The following is a 25050-nucleotide window of genomic DNA, read 5'->3' as shown; positions in this document are numbered from 1 at the left end:
GTCCTCTTCAACCTATTGTTCCTGTAAGTTTATTTGTAATTGTCCTATTTATAGTTAAATCCCCCTCTCATAATATTGTAAAGCGCTACGGAATCTGTTGGCGCTATATAAATGGCAATAATAAATAATAAATAATAAATAAATATTGGTAACAGAGAATTGTTAGCCATTATCCTAGCTCTGAAAGAATGGTGACATATTTTAGAAGTTTCATGGGATCCACTCCTGATCATAACAGATCTCAAACACTTGGCATACATTGGTGATTCTAAAAGGCTGTCTTCTAGACAAGCTAGATGGTCATTGTTCTTGTCACGCTTTAACTTTATTATCATGTACAGACCAGGTCTCAAGAACGTTAAGGCTGATGCCCTATCTAGGCAATTTGACCTAGAGGCAGAACAAGAACAAATAGGTAATAAGTGCAGTGATTAATTATTTTTTTTTCCTAATCCTAATGCGAGCACAGCCATTGCCCTATGCAGGAGCAGAGGTGGACCTGAGCCAGCGCCAAGGGACATTGGCGCTGGACTGAGGTAAGTGACAAGGAGGAATGGGGGCACTATAGGGAACTATAGTGCCAGAAAAAACAACTTTGTTTTCCTGGCACTATAGTTTCCCTTTAAGTGAAATATATGATTATTAAAACTAAAAAATAAAGTTTGCTCGGTAAATCTATGATCATCCTTGTTACACCATAAAACTATTAAATAACCTTTTGATATTAAGAATTGCACCCGATTATCAAATAGCTTTAGCATGACCAGCAGAAAATGTAGCAATTGCAACAAATCACAATCACACCGTTCAAAAGAAGATAAAACTGAAAATAAATGTATAAAATGATTTCTACATCATATAAAATCAGCCCACGACATACCATAGAGGTCTTTCCCTCTTGTGTACGGGAACAAAAGGGCATTTTGATCAAGTGTTTAATCTAGCTGTCTAAAGGAAAGATTCCCTAAAACCTTTGTGTATATTAAATATCACTTACGGTAATTCTTTGAGTACTTGTAATGTCCACATTCAAAAAAATGATGTCTGTTGATCGTGATTTATACAAAATACTGATTAAGGAACAGTATACAGACACAAATAAATACACAGCTAGCATGTTAATCTCCCATATTAAAATGAGTGTAGGACCCACTGATATTGGGGTACCGTGATGGTGAGCTTAACACAATTTGGTCATATGGTGTAGCTGAATCCCCATATTTGTTTTGCTAAGAGAGGTGATTTTAAGTAAAAATAAAAAACTATTTTTTTGTGTGTGCTGGACCTTAATCTGTATTTTGTATATAATTTGGTCTTTACAGCAGCACAATTGCTGAGAAATGCATGTTCATTTCTCTCCCCCCCGTCCCCCCCCAATTCTTCATTTTTCTATGTTGATGATGATATAGACATACATTATTATTATTATTTTATTATTTATATAGCACCATCAGATTCCTTAGCGCTGTACAATGATTTTTTTTTTTTTTAATAAGGCAGTTTTCACTGAAAGGGAATGAACCCCTTCTATGTTTGGGGATATTACCTTTTGCCTTTTGCGGAGTATCCAATTCTTCCATAGCAGAAGTTTGACTTTAGATTTGAATCTCATTCTGCCGCGGCCGAGTTGTGAGCAGTCTGAAAGCAATAAAAATGACAAAATTAAATGTTTCATCAAATAATAGAAATAATTGATATCGGGAATGTTAGGACCATAAATGTGTCCTTGACAATCTCACTGAAAACAAACTATAATACTTTTTTCCCCACAAACAGGTATGATGGTGATACACTTAATCAATAGAGAAAACTACCTCAATAAAGAGATAGAAAGTGTTTCTTTACAGTGCCCAAAATGTAAAAGCTGCTCAACACTAAAAGTGGAATACCCCTTACCCACAATAAAAAACAAATATACAGAAATAAGGTATACAAATTATACTAAACAAGTGGAGCGCTCTAAACAGTAGAGGGGTGAGTAAACCCCTCTACTGTTTAGAGCGCTCCACTTGTTTGGTATAATTTGTATACCTTATTTCTGTATATGATGGCGATACACATTTAATGATATTCACTAAACTGAGTAATATATCTATTTGATGTTTGGGCAAAAGAGCCAAGTGGATAAATTTGCTAAGTTTGTCTTTTTTTGGTAAAATTTGCACTTAACTTTAAGGGAAAACCCTATAATATCTGTTTTATATGTATGTGAGTATCTATAATATGTGTTTATATGTATGTGAGTGTGTATATTGTATGTTGCACAACAGTAATATATATTACACCTGTGTATCTCAAGTTGAACTTTGGAAAGTCTCTCTCGGGCTTAAAATTTCCACTTGCCACTAGTTATGTGAAAATATAGCCCTAGCAAGTTTTCTACCCTGCTGAGTAATATATGGCTTGCAGTGGCAGGTGACTTTTAAGGACTGGCTAGTAGTATATGACTCAATGTTATTACTTGTATAACATTTATTTGTTTAATAAAAAAAACAAAACAATATTGGTTATTTTAGGACCATAAATATGAACTTGAAACTCTCACTGAAATCCAAAACTTGTTTTATATACAGGAATAATGGTGATACGCATTTAGGATATTCAGTAAGCAGTAAGGGGCTGTATGGATATTTTATAATGGACCTTTTGCAATGGATATTTTGCAATGTTTGGGTCCAATAGCGAAACGGTAAAAGGAGCGGTGTTGGTTTATGGTAATAGCTAGGAACACTGCTGCCTTTAAATCCTAATTCCCCCAGATCACTGAATGTTTTTTTTTTTTTAATATACAACTTCTTAAGCACAGGTGGTTTAATTGGGCAATCAAATTAGTCCAAATTATCCAACTAAAATGTCACGTATACCCTTTAATTAATTTATGGCAGATTGTTAGGATGTCATTTATTTATCAGTTTTAAAAAGTAAGAGGCTTTTGTGTGACAGCCTCTGTCCTCATTTTTCACTTTCATGCTAAATCTCAGGTCATACAAGGAAATTGCTAATTATTGGCCAAAGTAGTTGAACTGAAAATGTTTTCTGAGTCCTCTACTTTTGCATCAGTTTTGGCCAAATTGCATTTCACATGGATTTAGGCCAATCAGCTGTACGGTAGAATTCCATATCTGCAACTTGACATATGGATGTGTAATCCAGAAAACGACTAGCTAGATGACGGAACATGTTTGTTTTGATTCTGCCTGAGGCTCCAAAAAAGAGATGACTGCTGGCTAGGAGACAGACACTAAATGCTAATTTTATTCACAAATAGAGGGAACAGATAAGACCTCTACAAAAATCTATATTTATATATTTAACAGTGGCATAACTAAAGTCGAGCAGGCCTCAGTTCAAGAATTGTTTGGGGGCCCCTATCGCAAGGATGGAAAAGAATATAGATCCCCATGTGTCGTACAACTCCCACAATGGTTTGCAAGCTGGGGATCTACCATTTGCCCATGCTTGCAAGTTTATATTTAGCACTGAGCAGTGTTTGTAGGTTTGAATGTCAGCACATTTTTGTATAGAGTATGTGCGTATGAATGGAGCGGTGTATTTGTGTGTAGTGCTGTGTCACGTATGTAAAAAGAGCAACATCTAGGGTAATTGAGATAGAGGGTCGATTATGTGTTGTGAGATATTGTGTCGCCACACCCTAGAATGTTTTAATACGTAGACCGTAACAGAAACAGTGATACATTCCTGCTGTCTCTGAAAGGCATTTAAAACAAGTCACTGACTCTTTCCTTCCAATTTTTACTAATTTGAGGGGTGTATAACAAGCATGGTGCAATATTTTTAGTGTAATTTTACATTATATGAAAAATGGTAGGAATTTGACTAGGTATGCATATTGTTTGAGGAGGTCATCGATGGTCAACTCAGGGAAGTGTTGTAGCCATTGTGATGGACCAGTTTTTAGGGTATCCCAGTCAATAACGTGGTAGAAAGTGTAGAGTCGTGAGACAGAGTATAAGGGTACAGGTGTGGAACATAAAGGTAAGCCCATTGGGTTCTGCCAGTCAGCGTCTTCAAAATCCAATTTTGCCATCCCAACATAGTTCCTCAATTGGAAGTAGTCAAACTAAGAGAGTGGAAGATCTGCAAATGTATCCTTAATTTTGGATATATTAAGAATCATACACTACTAAAGGTTTACAAAATGATATAGTGAAAGTTTCCCTTGACCAGCCCACATTAAGAATGGGTGGTTGTTAGCACCCTCTTGGAAGTATGAGTTGTTGATGATTGTCTAAAATAATAAATTAGTAGGGTGTGCCCCCAATTTTTTATGTTTTAGTCTCCAGTCTTTAAATGGAGAGAACAATAATAATAGTTTCTATTGGTAGTGGTAGTGGTAAGGAAGATCGGAGAGTATGCAAGAGCAATAACAGAGAAAGAGGGCTCACAAGCTACAAGTCTAAGTGGACTTCTTAGTAGTAGTTCTCTCCTGAGATCCAATCCAATGAATGGTGTATCTGGACCAATAAATGATAGTCTTTAATATTTAGCAAGTTGAGTCCAAATACATTTATATTGGTCGAGTTTTGTCAGATGCAAGTAGGCAATGCCCTCTTCCATAGAAAGTGGGGGAGCTTTTTATTGGGAAATTATTTACCTTCGTTTGATAAAAATAGAGGTAAGACTTGGGTAATGTATTTTAGGGAAGCTGATTCATTTAAACAGACTTACCTTGCATAAAAGAGAAAGTGGTAATTGGGACCAACTATATAAGTCTACAGCTACAGAATGAAGGATTGGAGGTATATTTACATGATAGAGTTGTGACAATTGTCTAGGGATATGGACATTTTGAGTTAGACCATGTGAATTGCATATCAGTGAGTTCCCTGGGTTAAGGACCAGTATTAAAAAAGGGCAGCAGATGTTTGCCAGTTAATCATACATCCAGCTATCCTACAGAAGTTGGTGAGGATGTAAAATACCAGCTTCCATGAAAGTGGGGGATTGTTGATAAACCACAATAAATCATCTGCAAATGTCAACACTTTAAGAGTTACACCTCCAATTGGAATTCCACTAAACTCCGGAGGGCTTCAAGAGCCCACAACAGGGATCTATTGCAAGATTAAAAAGTAAGTAAGATAAGGGACACCGCTGGTGTAAACTTCCACTTATCTCAAAGTAAGACGAATACAAGCCTTTGGTTGTGAAGCAAGTTCAAGTTCAAGTTCTCACCTGTAGGTTTTTAATAAATGCAATAGAGCCAAGATATCTTAATTTCAAAATTCTGATAAGATGAGGCCAGGTCACACCCTCAAAGGCTTTCTCCGCATCGAAGCTGAGAAGAAAAGGGATGTATCAGTGAAGAATCAACTTGATTGGCTCAAGCTACAGTTGTTAAAGTGCGGCGTATCTCTACCACTAAGTGTTTTCCTTTTACAAAACCTAATTGGTGTGAGGTTAAGATATCTGGCAAAAATGTATGGAGGCTATTATATTGGCAAGAAATTTTAAATCAAAATTTAAGAGCTAAATTGAGCGGCACAAGGAGGGGAGTGTGGGATCTTTGTCTGGTTTAGGGATGACAGTTGTTCATGCTAAATTTATGGAGTCAATAGGTTGACCGTCAATGTAGATTTTGCTAAATAGTGAAGTTAATGTTTGGAAGATGGGAGGTTTTAACATTTGTTGTACTCTGCAGTGTAACCATCTGGGCCAGGCGTCTTGCCTAGTTTGAGACTAGAAATGGTTGCAGAAGGTTCTGTCTCTGTAATTGGACTGTTGAGAAGATCAGAGAAATCTTCCCCATTTTGGGGAATTTTGATGTCTTTTCAGGAATTTCAAACCTAATTGGTTGTCAACTATTGGTGTGGTGGGAATGAAAATGTCAGGGTAAACCCCATGCCATCCAGATGGCCAGGCGTGGCTGTAAACAAGTGCCAACAGGGGATTTGATCCTGGGTCTTTCAATGTCCTGGGCCTGCCATACTGCCTCTGAGCCACAGCAGATTCCATTCTTTTGATTAGTTCTATCCCTGTTATAAGCGATATATATAACTGTACAATACACATGCACACCAAAAGTGGGTAAGAAAATATTTAAAATATAAATTACCCTTGTGTTACAATAGATTGTAAGAAGCTCCCTTAAGTCTTCTTTAAATAGACATACAAAAATACAATCTAAAGATAGAGAGAGAAATAACAAAATAATGGTGCAGTAGATCTAAACACCAATAAGGTCTAGTGGCTGAAATGCACTCACTAGATAAAACTGATTGCAGGCATATATAAAATTGGAGGTCGAAGGAGCTTGATCTTCTTCACTCTTGTCCTTGAAAGGGATTTAAGAGAAAGACACCCACATAGTGTACCAATAAAATAATAATATGAAATTTATTATGATTGCACTCACAAAATATCCGGCCTCCTTGGCTGAGATCATAAGAATTGACGATCTCAGCCAATCCAATGCTTTCCTATGGGAAAGCATTGTGATTGGCTGAGATCATCAATTCTGATGTCAGTCAAGGAGCTTGATCTGGGGCTGAGCTGGCGCCAGCAGAGCCGTGTGGCACTTGATAAGGTGAGTTTTACTCGCTTAAGGGGGGCAATGAGGGACCAGGGGGCCGAATAGTTAGTGTAACACTATAGGATCAGGAATACACATTTGTATTTCTGACCCTGTAGTGTTCCTTTAAATCAATGTTTCAGCTCTGCTACTAAACCCTCATCAAAAGGCTTAATAAAGGCTCAATATCAGAGCAGAAACATTGCTTCAATATTTAGGTGCACGGGCATTTTCATATTGTACTGGGATTTCACACTCCCAGTGTGACTGCACCTTAGTTGGAATATTTAAAACATGGGCGATCTCCCTGGGATCTGATACACTAGCTTTCATTGAGGCAGGAAGCAGACTCAGGCAGACACCAGGTAAGAAGTCAAACCGAAAAAGATTTGACCACTTACATTAGGGGTGCACCAGGCCACGCTGTACTGATTATGATGCCTGGAGTGTTATTTTAAATGTATAGTAAACATTAAGCATATAACATCACACTCCATGTTATTCCAGGCATCATTGGGTTACACAATGCATTGGAGGAGGAGAAACAGAACTATGGGGGGGAGATTTACCAAAGTGCTCTGTTCTAAAAAGTGGTCTCAAGTACTAAAAGCAGGGCAATCACCATACAAAAACAGTGGAATCCGCAGAAATATTCCATTGGGGACAGCTCCCCTTATTTTGCACTACTTTTTAGAAAACAACATTTTGATAAATCTCCTTATTGTGTTTAATGACAGAAAACTGCAGACTTTTAACAATGATTGACATGGAGCCAAGATGGAGGCTCTTCCAGTGTACAACGGTTTGCATTTCTACGTTTCTTGTTAATTAATTTTTTCATAACTAGTAAACATGTTTGTTAAATTCAGGAGCTAAGAATAAACGTTAAAATAAATAAAAAGTAAAAATGCTTGGACGTATCCGTTGTCTTTTAATGTGACATCTGTGTAATTAAAATTGCTGTAAAGAGTTACGTCAAAGACATGGGATTATAGAGCAAGATCAAAACATACACTACATTCACATCAACATACTGAAACTTAACCAACATACACTGCATTAAATCAACACACTGAAACCTACCACAGATACACTGCATTCCCTTTAACACACTGAAACCTACCACAGATACACTGCATTCCCTTTAACACACTGAAACCTACCACAGATACACTGCATTCAAATCAACACACTGAAAACTACCAGAGATGCACTGAAACACCACAGATACACTTACACTCAGCACACATACACAGCATTCACATCAACACACTGAAAACTACCACACATACACTGCATTCACATCAACACACTGAAACTCAACACACATAGGGCCCAGACATAGCTAGGTGACAAAAAGACTAGGGGCTTCATCCCACAGGTACATTTTCCCCTCTCTCATATAAAACATAAGTTCCTCCAACAATGTTTTTCTCTACCATGCACAATCCAATCCTATCCAATCCAAGCCCTAATGTGCTCTATAAATCATATGCAAATCTTTGATTGAATGGGCGATCTCCCTGGGATTACATGAACCATTAATTATAGACTTCACACATGCTGTTTTAACTCCAACCCTTCAATACACTGCATTGAAACATTCCAATGTGCAATATTATTTACTTAAATACTGTCCCTTTAAAGTTGTAACATCACAAATAATATATTTGGATGTGTTATTTCTCTTTTAGTATTACAGAGGACTTGGGGATAAAAATGAAATTAGTGCCAAAATTAAATCAATTACATATAACACAACCATCCACACTAATGGAATATTATACGGTACTTCCCCAAAAACATGACACTTGTATTCTCACATAAACAATGACCACTCACAAATGTACAACCCTGAATGCATACATTCAAAATCAAACACATATACCCCTGAAATCACACAGTGACTTTGCACACAAACACATCTCGACAATTACATGCATAACAACCCACGAGTACACACTTGCATTCAGACACATACTCTATTATTATTACTCCATATTTTAAGTAGTCCATGAATCAAACACAAATGCTGCTCATATACATGTATATTGTATGTGAACCTGACAGAGAGGGTAAGAGAATAGTTGGCATGTATAGCGGTACTTAGAGAGGCCGGGCTGTACAAGTGTAATATAATACCAGACAGGAGGTTCAAAACAAGCCAAGGTCGAAGGAAGCCAGAAATCAAATATATGAAAGACAAAGCCAGGTCAAGGAAACCAGAATATAGAAAAGTCAGGGTAAAGCAGTGTCAAATACCAGAATAGATGAGGATAATATTAATGCACTATTGGGACACTAAAGAACCACAACAGGGCAATGTGCACTTGGCAAACTACACTTTTATAGACTGGAGGTGTTATTGAGGTAACCATGCCCCCAAAACATGATGGGGCAGTAAAAACAAGAGGAATTAGTGTCAGTGATAAAAAGGACATGTGATAAAAAACATGTGACGTGTAAAAGTTACTGCTATCTACAACCGTTTCAAAGTATAATCACATATACTCGCACAAACAGAAGTCTCTATAAATGTACGGTACCAAAGGCTTACCAAGTACTCGTGTTCATAATATACGTATTGCAGCTAAAGTAAAGTTTACGATTGCAGGATCGTGGCGCCATGTGATCATCGGACCGCTAAGTATTGGCTTGCTGACATATATGAAATAACACTTATTGTTTATATAGGTATATGTGATGCAATGCTAATTATGCATACATATGTGTGTGTGTGTGTGTGAGTGTATGTGTACATACATGCATAACCTCCCCTTAATATATATATATATATGTGTGTATGTATGTATAGATATACACAAACACACTTCCAACTTATAGATAATAAAACAGCAATTTGACTCAAGTGTTTAAGTGTTGCGAAAAAGCAAATATAAGATTCCATTTATTGCCAGCCATAGTGTTTGGTTGTGATATATGCAATCTTTATCGCAAAAATGACAAGTGGTTTTGAAATAACTTGGGAGGCTTTATTTATATAAAGGGATGTAGATCTTACAGAGCTCTAAAGATGCCGAACTTGGTCTTTTTGACAGGTTCAGCAAAGAAATTCTAGCATGAGTTTGTAGGAGGGAGTTCTAGGTAACGCAGAGTCTGCAGATATTTTTGATGACTTCAAGTTAAAATAAAGGTCTCTGCCAAAAGCCAAGCGTTCCTTGCTGCATCCATCCAAGAATGTGCAAACACAACTACTGAGTATACAGTATCACGCCTGCTCCAACTGTGCCTTTAGAAACAACAGGGGTTTCATCCACAGACAGAAATATGTACTGGAAATTGGCCAATGAAAGCAATATGTTTTAGAAACCAGTTCTGTGGATGAACAGCAATGTCCAATCTGCACACAGGGGAACTGACCGCTTGCTGGAGTTCAACTCCCATCTGGCTGACGACCATGCTTGCAGTGCAGCACTTCTATGATTTGCTCATTAGTGGAGCATTTTATACCATAGTGAAACCTAACTTGTAACAGTCATCAACCAGTATGGACAATAAGGAAAAAAGTTACCTGTGCTCACTCCCATCACTCCTGGGCAGCAGCAATGACCACAGTACACATCAGCCCCAATATATAGTTAAAAAACAAAGAAAAAAAGTTTACCTGTGCTCTCTCCTTAATCCCTGTGTATATTTAGACAAATGGAGGCCATTTAGTTGCTCCAATGGCCATTGGAGGGAATGCCCGCCTGCCAACGTCAAGGCAGACCCCTCCTAAGCGGACCCGCGGAGTGATGGGAGTGAGCGCAGGACTTCTCTTTCAGTATGGACAATACTAGAGCTACCGTGGACTACATTTCACAAGTGATCTAGACAGTAATGAGATTTTCTGAGAATGATGGCAAACCTACTCTCATCTAAAATGTTGCTGCATTGCATAGTTACATAGTTGCTAGTTTTTTTATATTGAGTCTATGATCAACGCAATGTATATACAGAAATTGCCATTAATGAGGACCCTTTGATTTTATTGCTAGAGAACTACAAGAAAAAAAGCACAAAAAGATTTTAGTTCTACTAAATGTTACCTTTCATACCAAGGACCCCAAGTGAGACATTTAAAGGGTTGGTGGAGAGAATAAATAAGGTCTATTTAACAAGTAAGGAAGACATGGTTGGTTACCCTAAACCTTATAAATAGGGATAGTCAGCTATATATTGTGAGGTCTCCAAAATAAAAGTTAAAATCTAGTCAATGGATGATGTCTATGAAATGTGAGTCTATCACATAGTAGCCAAATCAGAGGTAGAGCACATCTGTCAGTCTCTCCGATGTAGAACAACTTGTGTTTCACACCCAACATATGTTAATTACGTCTACAAACACAGCATCCACTAAGCACCTGTATGGTACACCCAGTTTACAAAAAATCCAGATTTTGTCAGTATCAGTATTGTGATTATAGCAATCCCCAGAGTGAATCCCCCAAACATGAGCCAAGACTTCATGAAGGGGTAAACGAATTTCAGTTTAATGGGAGCCACACTTGGCCTTATATGACAATCCCCATGCAAGGGGTACACCCAGGGCCGGATTTTCCTCTAGGCTAATTAGGCTTCAGCCTAGGGCCTCAAGATCAAGAGGGGCCTTCACTCAAATTGTTAGCAAAATTTAAATTACACTATTCTAAAAACAGTGAACACTAAAACACTGATCCGAAAATAAGGAGAAATTCTACGCATATGATATGACCAGTGGCGTACTAAGGGGGAGGGTGGGGGGGGCGGTCCACCCCGGGTGCCACTTACTAGGGGGAAGCCCGGGGCAGACTGCAATGCCCCTCCTGCCGCGATCGCCGAGACCGGCGGTCTGCAGCTCCGCAATGTGCAGAGCTGCAGACCATGGATCTCGCGTGCACTGCCCAATCAGAGCGTTGCCGCGGGTTACCACGGCAACGCTCTGATTGGGTCTCGCGAGATCCATGGTCTGCAGCTCTGCGGAGCTGCAGACCGGAAATGAGGGCCACCGGACCACCAGGGACCCCACCGGACCACCAGGCAGCCCCCACCCTCTCCTCATCACCCCCCTCCCTCTCACAATCACCCCCCCTCTCCTCATCTCAACTTTTTTTAAATGTATTATCCGTGCCACATTTTTTATAAAGGTTAGTACCAATCACAACATGTTTTATTTAACATATTGATATATATCACAGTAATTATGTATTTTATTGTCTCTCATGTAATTTACAAACTTAAAAACGGGAGGTGAAAGGGCCTCATAAGTGGAATAGCCTAGGGCCTCTTTTCATCTAAATCCGGCCCTGTGTACACCCACATGGACCTGATGGTAGACTGATTTGCAACTTCACAGACCAATTACAAGGCACAACACTCACACACAATTCCTCCCCTCTGCCTGGGAGATAATTGGATCAGTAACTGTACTAATTCTAATCCAATTATCTCCAAGCACAGAAAACATACTTTTTTAAAACACCCCAAAAGTACCCTAAAAATATATAAAACCCCACAAATTACATCCCCTGATAGCCCTAATCTGGGTGACCAACATTTTCAAAAATCACCCAGATCAGTTCAGGGGTTCAGGAATTTCCTGGAAGGCTTATTTTTGACCCGACCGTGCACATGGTCCTATGCCCAAAACAGTTCCAGGGAATCGGGGGTCAATGGTCGGTGGTCTCTCTGTCTGGAGTACAAAAGTACATACCTCACATGAACAGAGCCTTTTCAAGTGCATTGGGCAAGGAATATTTCAGGGCCCATAGTCCCGAGGCAAGAGGATGGCCAGCAGGCCCCTCCAAGAAACCGTGACGAGGTTCAGTTTGTCACACCCACCTACTAGAAGAGCTTCTTGATGCAACATCTGACTAAAACTTGATCATGTGACTGTAACGCTCATGGAGGAGCATCAGTTAAGTGCTTTTGTATGGATGAATCTGATGATATTCTTTCTATGTGACGTCGCGGGAGTGGGGTGGTAAGCGGCGCCGTAGGAGCCTTGGCCATGTTAAAAGAAAAGTAAAACACATTTTTATGGGAATGGATGGTAAAGAAATACCTATCTAGATAGAGACTGAGACACTACAGCGTTTGGAATCAAAGTTTTTATTCCTGACAATTTAGTATTCCTTTTATAGGTTTCAAACCCTCTTCCTGTACCTTTGTAAAGCACAGAATGGAGGAGGGTTCTGTTTGCTGGCAAGGTCTAATAAATTAGGGTATTATTACCACTAATCGTCTTAAATGAGATTATATTTTAGAAACCGATGATGTGTTGCTGATGCATCTATTCCCTGCCGTGACCTACTTGTGTACCAGTAACGTGGAAGTAGGGTTGTCTGTTTTCTGAATTAGGAATCCCACTTTACAAAGAATATTCCTGCCTTTTGGGAACCTTGTTTACCATTATACTGTTTCCTATATTAAATATATATCTAGTTAGTTATTTTTATTAAAACAATATCTGCAACACAAATCTAGAATAAAACCACAATTTTGCATATAGATTGTGGTCTAGAAATAACGATGGGAAAATTCAATTGTTAATTTATTTCAGTTTTTAATTCATTAATCACAAGTAGTAGTGGCTAAAAGAGCATTAGACTATGTAGAAGACTTAGTACATTCAGTTTGAAATGAAACAGGATTCATCGGTATATTTGATTTGCACATGGGGTCTTCTCAATTTAAACTTGCCCATGTGCATCTCCAGCCTGGATACAATGTAGCGAGAAAGGGTGCACTTGTGGGACTTTAATCTTGAATATTCCTTTCTTTCTCCCACTTGTGTCCTCTTCTCACATTCTCCCTTCTCCAACTTGTTTCCCTCTGCCTATCTCCCCTTGATGTGTCCCCTATCACTCACTCAGCCCAATCATATTTACTCCACCACCTTATCGATTGGATGAGTGGAACTTGTATGAGAACGGGAGAATACCATCTCAAGATTCTTCATTTTACCATCATGTTCTGTGTGGAGAGGGCAGAGTTATAGTGTAACATCATATCCTCATCTCTTTCTCATTCGTATTCTGAAACGAAGAGATTCCCTTGCATGGTGTTCACACAGGAAGCTCATGAACGGAGACTGACCAGGAAACCTATTTTCCTGGAACTGTTTTGGACTAGTGCCTCATGTCTGGCCGATCAAAACTTTACCTTGATGGCATTCCCGTTTCACTGAATGACATTTATTCGAATTATTTGAATTCTTATTAATAAGTCACCTACAATTTCTCAAAACAGCCCGCATAGGCCATACCCCTTTTGTCTATTTGAAATGTTGGACTGTATGTTCTTTCTCCTCAGTGCTGTGGGGGTTAATTCTCCTGCAGCACGGAGTCTATTAAACGAAAAAACTGAAACGAAAAGGTAATGCATTCGGCATTTGCCCTTTCGTTTCATATATAATTCGTATCTAGGACTTTCGCTTATGTTATAGTAAACGAATACAAAAAAGTATGAAAATTCAAACAAAATCATATTCGTCCTATAACGAATGCACGTCTAATGATTAGGAGCCATCTTGTGACCTGTGCCAAAAGAGCCAACTTTTAACAAGTTCTCCTGCTAAAAGCAGGTTCAGTGGTTTTATAGATTTAACACTGCACGGTTTACCTTTTAAGCAAAATGTTTCTTGATTAAGAATGTCTGTTCCCATTGCAGGTTAATATTTGTCAGAACAATGTATTTGCAATGTATTCATGCTCAAAGGGTCAGAGGCCAGGTTGATTTAGTAAACAATGGGGTACGTTCACTAAGCAGTGAATTGGGGTTCTCCAACTATTATAATCACAGTTTATTGTTACATAGTTACATAGTTAGATAGCTGAAAAGAGACTTGCGTCCATCAAGTTCAGCCTTCCTCACACCTGTTTTTTGCTGTTGATCCAAAAGAAAAAAAAAAAAAAAACCCAGTTTGAAGCACAATTTTGCAACAAGCTAGGACAAAAAATTCCTTCTTGACCCCAGAATGGCAGTCAGATTTATCCTTGAATCAAGCAGTTATTACCCTACATTGAAAGATTATATCCTTGAATATTCTGTCTTTGCAAGTATGCATCTAGTAGCTGTTTGAACATCTGTATGGACTCTGATAAAACCACTTCTTCAGGCAGAGAATTCCACATCCTGATTGTTCTTACAGTAAAAAACCCTTTCCTTTGCCTTAGACGAAATCTTCTTTCTTCCAGTCTAAACGCATGGCCTCGTGTCCTATGTAAAGTCCGGTTTGTGAATAGATTTCCACACAATGGTTTGTATTGGCCCCGAATATATTTGTATAATGTTATCATATCCCCTCTCAGGCGACGTTTTTCTAAACTAAATAGGTTTAAATTTGTTAACCTTTCTTCATAGCTGATATGTTCCATTCCTTTTATTAATTTTGTAGCCCGCCTCTGCACTTTTTCTAGTGCTATGATATCCCTCTTTAGAACAGGTGCCCAAAATTGCACAGCATATTCAATATGTGGTCTTACCAGTGATTTATAGAGAGGCAAAATGATATTCTCGTCCCGAGAATGAATGCCCTTTTTCATGCATGACAATACCTTACTGGCCTTGGCCACTGCTGATTGACATTGCACATTGTTGCATAGTTTGTTGTCTATAACAATTCCCAAGTCCTTTTCGTGTGTTGTTATCCCTAATTCGCTTCCATTAAGGGTATACGTTGCTTGTGTATTCTTTACGCCGAATAGCATAACTTTGCATTTTTCAACATTAAATTTCATCTGCCATTTGAGTGCCCAGTCCTCCAGTCTATCTAAATCCTTCTGCAGCAAAGTAATATCTTGCTTACATTGTATTATTTTACAAAGTTTTGTGTCATCTGCAAACACTGAAACATGACTTTCAATGCTGTCTTCAAGATCATTTATAAAAATGTTAAATAGAAGGGGTCCCAGAACAGACCCCTGAGGGACACCACTTGCCACCTCTGTCCAGCTTGAAAATTTACCATTAACGACAACATTGTGATTGTTTTAGTCTGAATTTCGCTATTTGTTTTTTAAATCACTGTTTGATAATAAACCCCCTGTGAAAAATCTGTTGTCCATTCTTTAATTCTTAAAAACTTTTGTACAATAACATCCCCTCCCCCCCCCCCCCCCCCATTCTAGTGAATAATTATGAAAGCCTTTAAATTGTGCTAAATATGGTCTACGTCATGCCTTATTGGTTGCCTCTGAATCTTGATACAGCAAGCTCCATGTTTAATGGAATTACATTTTTTGAAAATAACAGCACAACCAACAGGTAACATTCAGGTAGGTTACAGATTGTATCAATTTCCCGGAAGTGGCAAATTTGCTTTACATTTTTATTTTTCCCGGAGCCTAAAATGACATTCAATGGGACTCTTTTCTGAACTATGAGGACAGTTTAAAATTCCCCAGTGCCAGCAATCTTTAAATGAGAATTAAACTACTGTGACATTTACAAGCAATGTGTGCTATTATTATGTGTGTTTATGTGTGGGACACAGGGACCAATTCATATGGATTCTGCTATTTGTTCATTTCGTAAAGGTGTGAGTATTCTAGTTGATAAAGTAATGCACATGTGTTGTATAGTCAGGATCCACAAAAAACAACGGTATCATTTGTTTGATACAGCCCTTTTTTATTCCTATTGTGCAATGAGACACATTTTAAAAGCAATGATTAAACAAAATACTAAAAGTTTTCCAGGACAATAGCTACAGTTTAAAAACTCTCACCCACAATGTTATCTTTACCTATGATAACCCACACACTCTAACATGCTAAATCTAAACATGCTGGTGCTAAATACATATATCATCACCACTAATAATTCAGTCTTTAAGTTTGCCCCTTGGCTAACAAAAATGTATCCACATAGCTACATCACATTCAAAACAAAGTATATATATTTCTGTTGATCAACACATTACGTTTCATAGATTTGGCCAGAGTGTTAAAATGCTGACATTAACTCCAGTAAGGAAAACTGTTATTCTTCATATGTGTGATTGCATCCTGGTGTTTGAAGGCCCACACGAAACTACTCAAAAAAAGAACTGAAACGTTACAAAAACACTGGAAGTCCGGGCAATAAACAAATCAAATGAAAAAAAAAACGAGAAAAAAAAACTTACTTGATGTTTAGAGAAGATGCAGCATTGAGGAAACATCGGAAAAGTCCCAGACAGGCATTTCACGAAAGGAATGCATTTCTTGAAGGCAGTTTCTACCACGCTCACAGCTCAGTGATAATCAGATTTCTATAATCCTTGCTTCAACATGGAGGTGCCAGGCGGACAGACCAAAGTACACTTGTTTTGCCAGAAACACTGTTTAACACGGAAAAGGGAATTTAGCGACGGAATCTGTTTCCTAATGTAAATTATGGCAACAAACTAACAATTACAGCGTTTGAAAGGATCTCGCTGGTAATCCAGTACTTTAGCGAGGCTGACCTCGTTAGATGGAAACAACTGTCAGGGCCAATTAGGATATTAAATTATGAAAGCTAATAGTCTGCAGAATCCTAAGCAGTAGACAGGCCTGACAGATCGGTGTGGTTAAGAATTAGCTTTTGTATTCTATAAGCTGTGCAAGTGAGTTACAGACATTTTATTATTAAAAAAAACAACCTACACATTCCATAGGCTAGCATAATAATATTTCTCAGGAAAGAACATTTTCATAATGAAATATGTTTATACAAACAAAAGCATAACAAATTTTACATGATTATATATTCTACAGATTGTATCAGTAAACATGAGCATCAATATTAAGTTATAAGTTTATTAAGCTAAATGCACACTAGTAACAACTATTGCCATCCAAGTACCCCGTGAAAACATATATATATACACATTATATAAATAAAAAAGCAAACCAATATTGCAGGATGCACCTAGAAACCAGAGAGCATTATTTTTTTTTCCAATTTCCCTGCATTCTGTAAGTCAATAAAAGCCCTTACTGGTTATCAAAGAGATCCCTCTCAGAACACAAACAATGCTTTGCAACTGACGACAACACAGATACCGTATGCAACTTGGTGACATGGGGGCCCTCCCCCGGACATCTCCAACCCCCACCGCTGCCCCATACCATGCGGCGACAGGTTACAAGCCATGGGCTAGGGAATCACGGCTACACCAACACCAAATGGAGGAACCCCACAGGCCCGATACAACTCACAAGGCACCCCATGCCAAAGCATCCCCACCTCATGTGATAGCTAGGCCCAGTTCAAGCCGATGCCAAACAAACCAATTCGCACACACGAGCCGATAACAGACAAAAGAGGCAGCCCGGACACAGACCGCCACACCACACACTCAGAGATCCATACTCACTACAAAATAAGGCACGGAACGGGCGCTCCGAGTACATAGCCACTTAGGAGGTAACAGACCAGGTATTGCGTATAGTACCAACAAATACACGTAGACCTACTAGACGTCCCAAAGCGGACTGAGCCACCGCAGACGGAAAACTCGACACCCCCACAGGCATAGGACATAGGAATCCCCACCTGTCAGGGGACACACAACTCCCAGAATAGACCCAGCCCCCTTAGAGGCCGGGCCACATGGTCAAACACCGAGGACGACTGTCCAATCACCTACAGAACTACAGAGGCCATATAGGCGACGTAAATAGACGCAGAACAAGTACCAACTCTGACCATACACACGGCGGTACAACACCACACACCCACATACTCCCCAACCGTACCCCACAACAGACTCGTCCACCCCTGTGGCCGTCCGGAGGATGCTAGACTCAGGACCTGGCGGATTTGCCAGGGAAGACCTAACCATTCTCTCATATAATGTACACGGTTCAAATGTCAGGGAGAAGCGCACAAGACTTTTGCGGGACCTGAAACACTAAAGGGCATCAATAGAGTTTCTCCAAGAAACGCACTTTCAAGAAGGAAGAGCACCGGCACTGAAGGACCGCAATTTTAGAATGGGATACTTTAGCAACAACCCGGACAGACGCACGCTGGGAGTGGGTATCCTATTCTTCAGCAGAACCTCATACACTGAACAAACAACCGTCAGATGCAAACAGGGCAGGTATATCTTCACCAAAGGCATGATCCTCGAACAAACCTACACGTTCGCCAATGTCTACGCCCCGAACACTAAACAGTTCCACTTCCTTCGGAACGCACTAAATACCCTGATGAAGTTCGCAGAAGGCACTCTGATCATGGGGGGAGATCTGAACCTGGCACTGCACCCTGATCAAGATTCTACTCTTGCACTCGGAACAACCACGCATAATAGACATGTGAACACACTCCGCCTACTACACCAACACCAATTGGCAGACTGCTGGCGAGCGCTCAACCCAACGACACTGGACTACACATTCTACTCGCAGACTCACTCAACTTATACAAGGCTAGACTTCTTGATGTCACACCTCAACTTGGCCCTACTCAAATCAGCAGAAATCCTGCCAATGACGTGGTCAGACCACTGCCCGATTCGCATACGGGTGAAATCACCATTATTCAAGCCCAGACAGATGTCCTGGAGACTGAACGAATCAATCCTATCGGATGTGATAGTGACGGACAAAATGGGCCAAATAATACGGGACTACTTCCAGGATAACGAAACAGAGGATGTGACACTGATGACCTGCTGGGAGGCACTCAAGACGGTAGTACGGGGCCAGATTATAGTAATATGCGTGACCCACAAAAAGGTGGCAGTAGAGGAAATAACTGAGCTCAGCAGAGAAATTGCGATCCTAGAAGCGACGATATACAGAGAGCTAACAGACAAACGAAACCAACTAACCACGCACCTTAACAGAACGATCCAATGCTCTTACCAACACTACAGACACATGATACACGAACACGGAGATAAATGCGGGAGACTGCTAGCCAACCTCCTGAAGCAACGTAGAACACAACTGTATATACCGAAAATAAAAAACGCACAGCAACAAGTCAGACAGCTCCCTGACCAAATAGCAACGGAGTTCCAATGTAACTACCAAGACCTCTACCACCTTCGCAAGGAAGCACAGGACGACCAGAGACCTCATAAAACAGGGGACATACGCAAATACTTGGACTCAGCAAATATACCAGAAATAACGGAAGCAGACAGAGAAGCACTGGAAGCGCCTATAACACCCGAAGAATTGGCATACGCCATCAAGAAAGGTAAAACGGGCAAGGCACCGGGACCAGACGGACTGCCCCTCCAATACTACAAGGTCTTCACACAAGAGGTTCAACCGAAACTACTTAAAGCCCTGAAATCCGTCCAGGACGCAGCTGCACCAACGGCCCAGTTCGCCTTAATACGGACATCAAACTCCTGGCAAGCATTCTGGCAATGCGACTGGCGACGCTACTGCCGGACTCAATCCACCCGGACCAGACAGGGTTCATCCCGGGCAGGGAGGTGAGGGACAACACCATCAGAGCCCTGAACATCATCACACATGCCAGAGCACACAAGACATGGACCCTCCTTCTGTCGACAGACGCGGAAAAGGCGTTTGACAGGTTGGACTGGGACATGATGTTTGCGACCCTCCAGGCTTTCGGGATGGAACCAAACTACCTTACGTGGGTACAGGCACTTTACACCTGCCCAACGGCACGAATCCGGATAAACGGAGCACTGACGAATACATTCCGGATATACAATGGAACCAGACAGGGCTGCCCACTCTCGCCCCTGATCTTCGCGTTGACGCTAGAGCCATTTCTGCGGAGGATCAGACAGAACATAAACATACAGGGCCTCACAATTGGAACGACACAACACAAAACTCTAGCATATGTGGACGACATGCTGTTTGTGGTCTCACATCCAGAGACCACCTTGCCGGCGATACAGGCAGAGTTCGAAGAATATGGTCTGATCTCCAACCTTCAAATAAATTACTCTAAGTCGGAGATCCTCAACCTCACCATCAACCACGCCCATAAACGAACACTCCAAAGACAACACCCATACCGCTGTGACCAACGCATGCAGTACACCTAGGGGTATGGCTCACACCCAACCCGGCAGACCTTTACACCCACAACTACCTCCCTATACTAAAAAAAGCAACGGAGGAACTAAATAAATGGAGCTCTCTCTACGTGTCGTGGCTAGGCAAGATGACGCTACTACCAAAACTTCTCTTCGTGTTCCAAACTGTGCCGATACTAGCTCCACAAACTTTCTTCAAGACACTACGGGCAGAGGTCCGCATGTTCATATGGAAGGGCAAATCCCCACGCATAGCACACGATCAATTAACCCTTCCTAAACTCCGAAGCGGCCTAGCGCTCCCTGATTTAGAAAAATACTACCAGGCTGCACACCTCACCAGAGTCGCCAGCTGGTCGGTCGCCAGCGGAAAGAAACCGTGGACCCAGCTAGAATCCGACATCACTAACTACGACCTTCGATCTCTGCCATGGATACCCAGGGCCACATACAAGCATAAACATATCAGCAACCCATTTGTGGCAGCGACCATGAAGATCTAGCACAGGCAAGGCACGAAGCAGTACCTCACAACGGACCCAGGCCCCCTACTGCCGTTAAGAGGCAACCCAGACTTCCCAGCAGGAGACCACGGCCCCACGCCGGGCCTAGCGGGACGCACAACAACTCCCCGCATGATGGATGTCCTCCAACGACCATTTGCTGTCCGCTCCGTCACTGACCTCTTTCCAGACAGGACGCTTACCGTTTCACACACACTGGCGAGAGCACAAATAGCCGCTCAATCCATCCTGCAAAAACCATCATTGCTAAGAGAACCTACGCAATTCGAACTACTCTGTACGTAAGATAAGGAAACACCATGTGCCATTTCGCAGATATATGCAATGCTGGTCACGGGTAGGTACCTACTGGCACCCCCCTGCATGAGAAACTGGGATCAAGACCTAGACGAACCCATGACAGAAGTGGACTGGGACAAAAGCATCACCCTGATACAAAAAAATGCCAGCTTAGCTAGGCTGCAAGAAAACTCATACAAAATATACACCAGATGGTAATTGACACCGACAGCGCTCCACGCCAGGAATTCGGAAATCCCAGATACGTGCTGGAGATGCAGAGATGCGGAGATGAGAGAGGCACGCTCATACACATCTGGTGGACATGCCCACGTTTCCGACCGTTCTGGAACACAATTAGAGAGGTAATACATGAAATAACAGACAAAATGCTCCCAAGATCCCCAGCAACATTCCTCCTTCATCACACATATGTCTATACCGACATACAGTAAATCTATCATCCCACGGCTCTTAACCCCTTAAGGACCAAACTTCTGGATTAAAAGGGAATCATGACATGTCACACATGTCATGTGTCCTTAAGGGGTTAAACGTGGCCAAAGCGATGGTCCCAATCTACTGGAAGCAGGCTACCACACCCTCAATCGCAAGATGGGTGGAAGAGGTAGAAGCAACCAGGAAATTCAAAGACATGAAGGCAACCACCCCGAACCTTTGAGATCGCTACACCAAACGCTGGTTTCACTGGATTAGACTAACCGCCTCTGACGCTTTTCAGAACTGCATGGCGACACAGTAGGAGGGGAAGGAGAGTATTAACCCAAAATGAATACAGCACCAACGTAAAGAGATGGAGAACGGCGAACCGGGACGGCGACAGGGGGTGGAATCACCCACCATCACCCCCTCATAATACTCACATACGCACAGACAAGACACGACCCGCCCATACTTATAGACATACATCCAAAGGACTACTGAAGACAAGACAATGAACAGGCTAGACCGTGACTTATACAAGTGAACATACACCACATACAAGCAGCCGCGTGCCGAGCACACACGGAAAATACATCCGACCGGAGGACACGCTTCCATGGACACATCAAAAATGCTGCGACTACAAACTGCGCTACTTGAAACCAGGCCCAATACAAACACACAGACAGTTACAACATTAAGCCGACAGCCACTGAAGCCAGACAGGAACCGAAAGGAGTTGCAAAATCACACTATCCACGCACCACACGCACCCACAGTCCAAACACCCACCTATGCGATCCATCCCAAACCCCACAGGACAACACTACAGCCATTTAAACAAGTGAATCCGCCTAAACATGACCAGACCACGGCCACACGGAAGGTACACACAAAAAACGATTCAGGAACACCGGAACAAGAGCCACAAAGACGTAACACTAGAGGCAGACACACAGAGCCCCGGAGTAAAGCAACACAACACAGGTAAAACCACAGACACATACAATAGAGGAGACACAGACCTACCGCAAACGGCTCTAACATATCTAGCAGAGGGGACAGCTAAGAAACGTACATAGCCAACACAACCCCAATACACACGAGCAAATAGCTACAAGACACACTAGAGCTCAAAGCAGCATGCAAAGGGCAGGAGCACGCAACAGCTCACCCACAGCCCTAACCAAAACGAATAGACACCACAGATTATTAGAGTGTAAAAAGCAAAGTACTCTGCTATGTACCAAAAGGTTATGTTAAACTGGCTATGCCTCTGCGAAAGCAACCAAAGGCGCAAAAAATAAAGCTGACCATTTGTTTATTCGAGAAGCACCATATAAAGCTGTACGTTATGGAGCACCATGTCTTAACTACATTATGCTCCTGTTTTATGCTTGATGGTTCTTGAGGACTAAAAAGCCTCTATAGCATGTTTATGCTATGATTTCTTAGATTTGTAATATTTATTTACTATATCATATAACTGGGAATAGATTTGGTAGCCATATGTCTGTTCCCTTATTTAAGAACACAGTGCACTCTTTAAGCACTCAGTGCTCAAATCTTATTGTTGTGTCTCTTTAATACAGCCATATGAATAGAATCATACTGGGATCATAACTCTGCGGTAGCCGCATGGAAGTATTACTGTGTCGCAATTTCTAGCTACTTTTATATTTAATGCTAAAGTTGGTGGTTTATGCACAAACAATCAGAACCCTAAAGGAACGTTCCATGCATCACATAGATAGCGCTTAGTTTCGAATTCATAGACCGGATGCAAAATACATTGATAACATATCATGGTCTGCACGAACATGTTAGACACATTAACAACACACTAAATAACTATGCTTTAATTTCTGGTTGTAAGCAAGAACATTGTTTTCACAGGGCATCTCTGGGCTATATGCAAATAAAACACCAGCCCTTTATTGCATACTATGTCTCTACCGCAGTTCATGACAAAATAAATGAATATGCAGACAAAGGCATCAAGGACAAAAACACTGCATTGCTAAAATATACCACCCTCATTTCAATCTCAAAAAAAAAAAAAGGTGGTCGTTAGTTAAGTGTAAAATGTACTATGCACTACTTTGGTCAGACATGTATTACAAACGTCCTGATTAACTTGCCTCTGCGCAGGCAATAAATGGCATTCCTACTCATGTAACTGATAACAGCGCCTCTGCATAGGCGATTACCCGCTTAAAAACAAAACTAAGTTTGAAATGGAAGTAACGATGTGATAACAATAAACATATTCAAAACAAACAATGCTTTGCATCTGGCCTTCACAATGTGTCTTCTAGTGCTCACCAAGTTATTATTATTAGCATTTACAGAACACCAATATTTTCTAAAGTTCTGAATAAGTATACAGTGGGGATCTACTTGTGTGTACAGAAACAATAATGTGGGCTGGTACACACAGTAAAGAGGGCCCAACTCAAGAGAGTTTACAATTGGTAGACTTAGTGAAGATGTCTAAAGAGAAGCAACTGCCCATGGAACAAGCTATCAAACAATGTTACAAACAGTACAATTAAAATTCACACAAACTTATTGTGGCAAGCAAATTGCAATTTGTCCAAATTTTGGTCATCTGAATTCCGTAACTCAGAACAGGTTTTTTTTATTCTTAATTTGGAGATCGACCCATATCACAAAAAAGAGATTATTGATAGATGATTGATGGTTGATGGTTGAGGGGCAATCACTGATTATATTCACAGATCAAGTGTGAAGTGACCAATAAAGATGAAAAAAGGAACAGTAAACTAAAATATATAAATATAACATTTTTGCTGGTCCTCCTTTTTCTCACTTTATTTGTGAACCAAATGGCAGTAAAATGCACCTATCAGTGTACTGCAAAATATATACATAATATTTATAGTATATAGTTTTACCCTAATAAAGGAATGGACAATCACAGGGACTTAATGGAATTGCTTGATCTAGTTGACACTTTAGTAGTAAAATGTGGACTAAAAGATTTGTCGCTCTCTAGATGGTGGAGGTGTTTGTTGTGAAAGTTAAGGTCCTTTTAAAATTTGCAAACACCCCCCAACAGTGACATTGCTACTGGGGTTCTGGTGGAAGGGGTGGGGAAAGATAGGCAAAAGTACGTTTTACTTAACCTGAACCTGTCCGTCGTGGGCACCGCGATCCTCTTCTGGCCTTTCCTATTCTGCTCCTGGCACTTCAGGTGCAAAGACCCACCGTCACTGCTGTACTCTTGCGCATGAGCAGTCTATGGAGGATCCTGCAAAATA

At 40.7% G+C, this 25050-nt stretch overlaps 1 protein-coding gene across 3 annotated transcripts in view; it reads right to left on the bottom strand.

Moving 5' to 3' along the window:
• The window catches only part of ABCA4 (ATP binding cassette subfamily A member 4), a 181307-nt gene extending 164386 nt beyond the window's left edge, over positions 1–16921 (bottom strand). For 2 of the 3 annotated variants that reach the window (XM_063428352.1, XM_063428354.1), the window contains exons 1-2: positions 16641–16921; positions 1547–1638 (exon numbers count right to left, since the gene is read on the bottom strand). In XM_063428352.1, the coding sequence (XP_063284422.1) occupies positions 1547–1612 (66 nt within the window). In that variant the 5' untranslated portion in view covers positions 1613–1638; positions 16641–16921. Of the gene's footprint in view, positions 1–1546; positions 1639–5196; positions 5300–16640 lie in introns of all 3 variants that reach the window. The other variant, XM_063428353.1, reaches the window with a different exon arrangement.
• Between the last annotated feature and the right edge of the window lie 8129 nt (positions 16922–25050).

This window comes from Pelobates fuscus, chromosome 7 (assembly GCF_036172605.1).
Source record: "Pelobates fuscus isolate aPelFus1 chromosome 7, aPelFus1.pri, whole genome shotgun sequence".
In the NCBI taxonomy this organism is placed as follows: Eukaryota; Metazoa; Chordata; class Amphibia; order Anura; family Pelobatidae; genus Pelobates; species Pelobates fuscus.
This window is presented reverse-complemented; position numbering and strand designations above follow the sequence as displayed.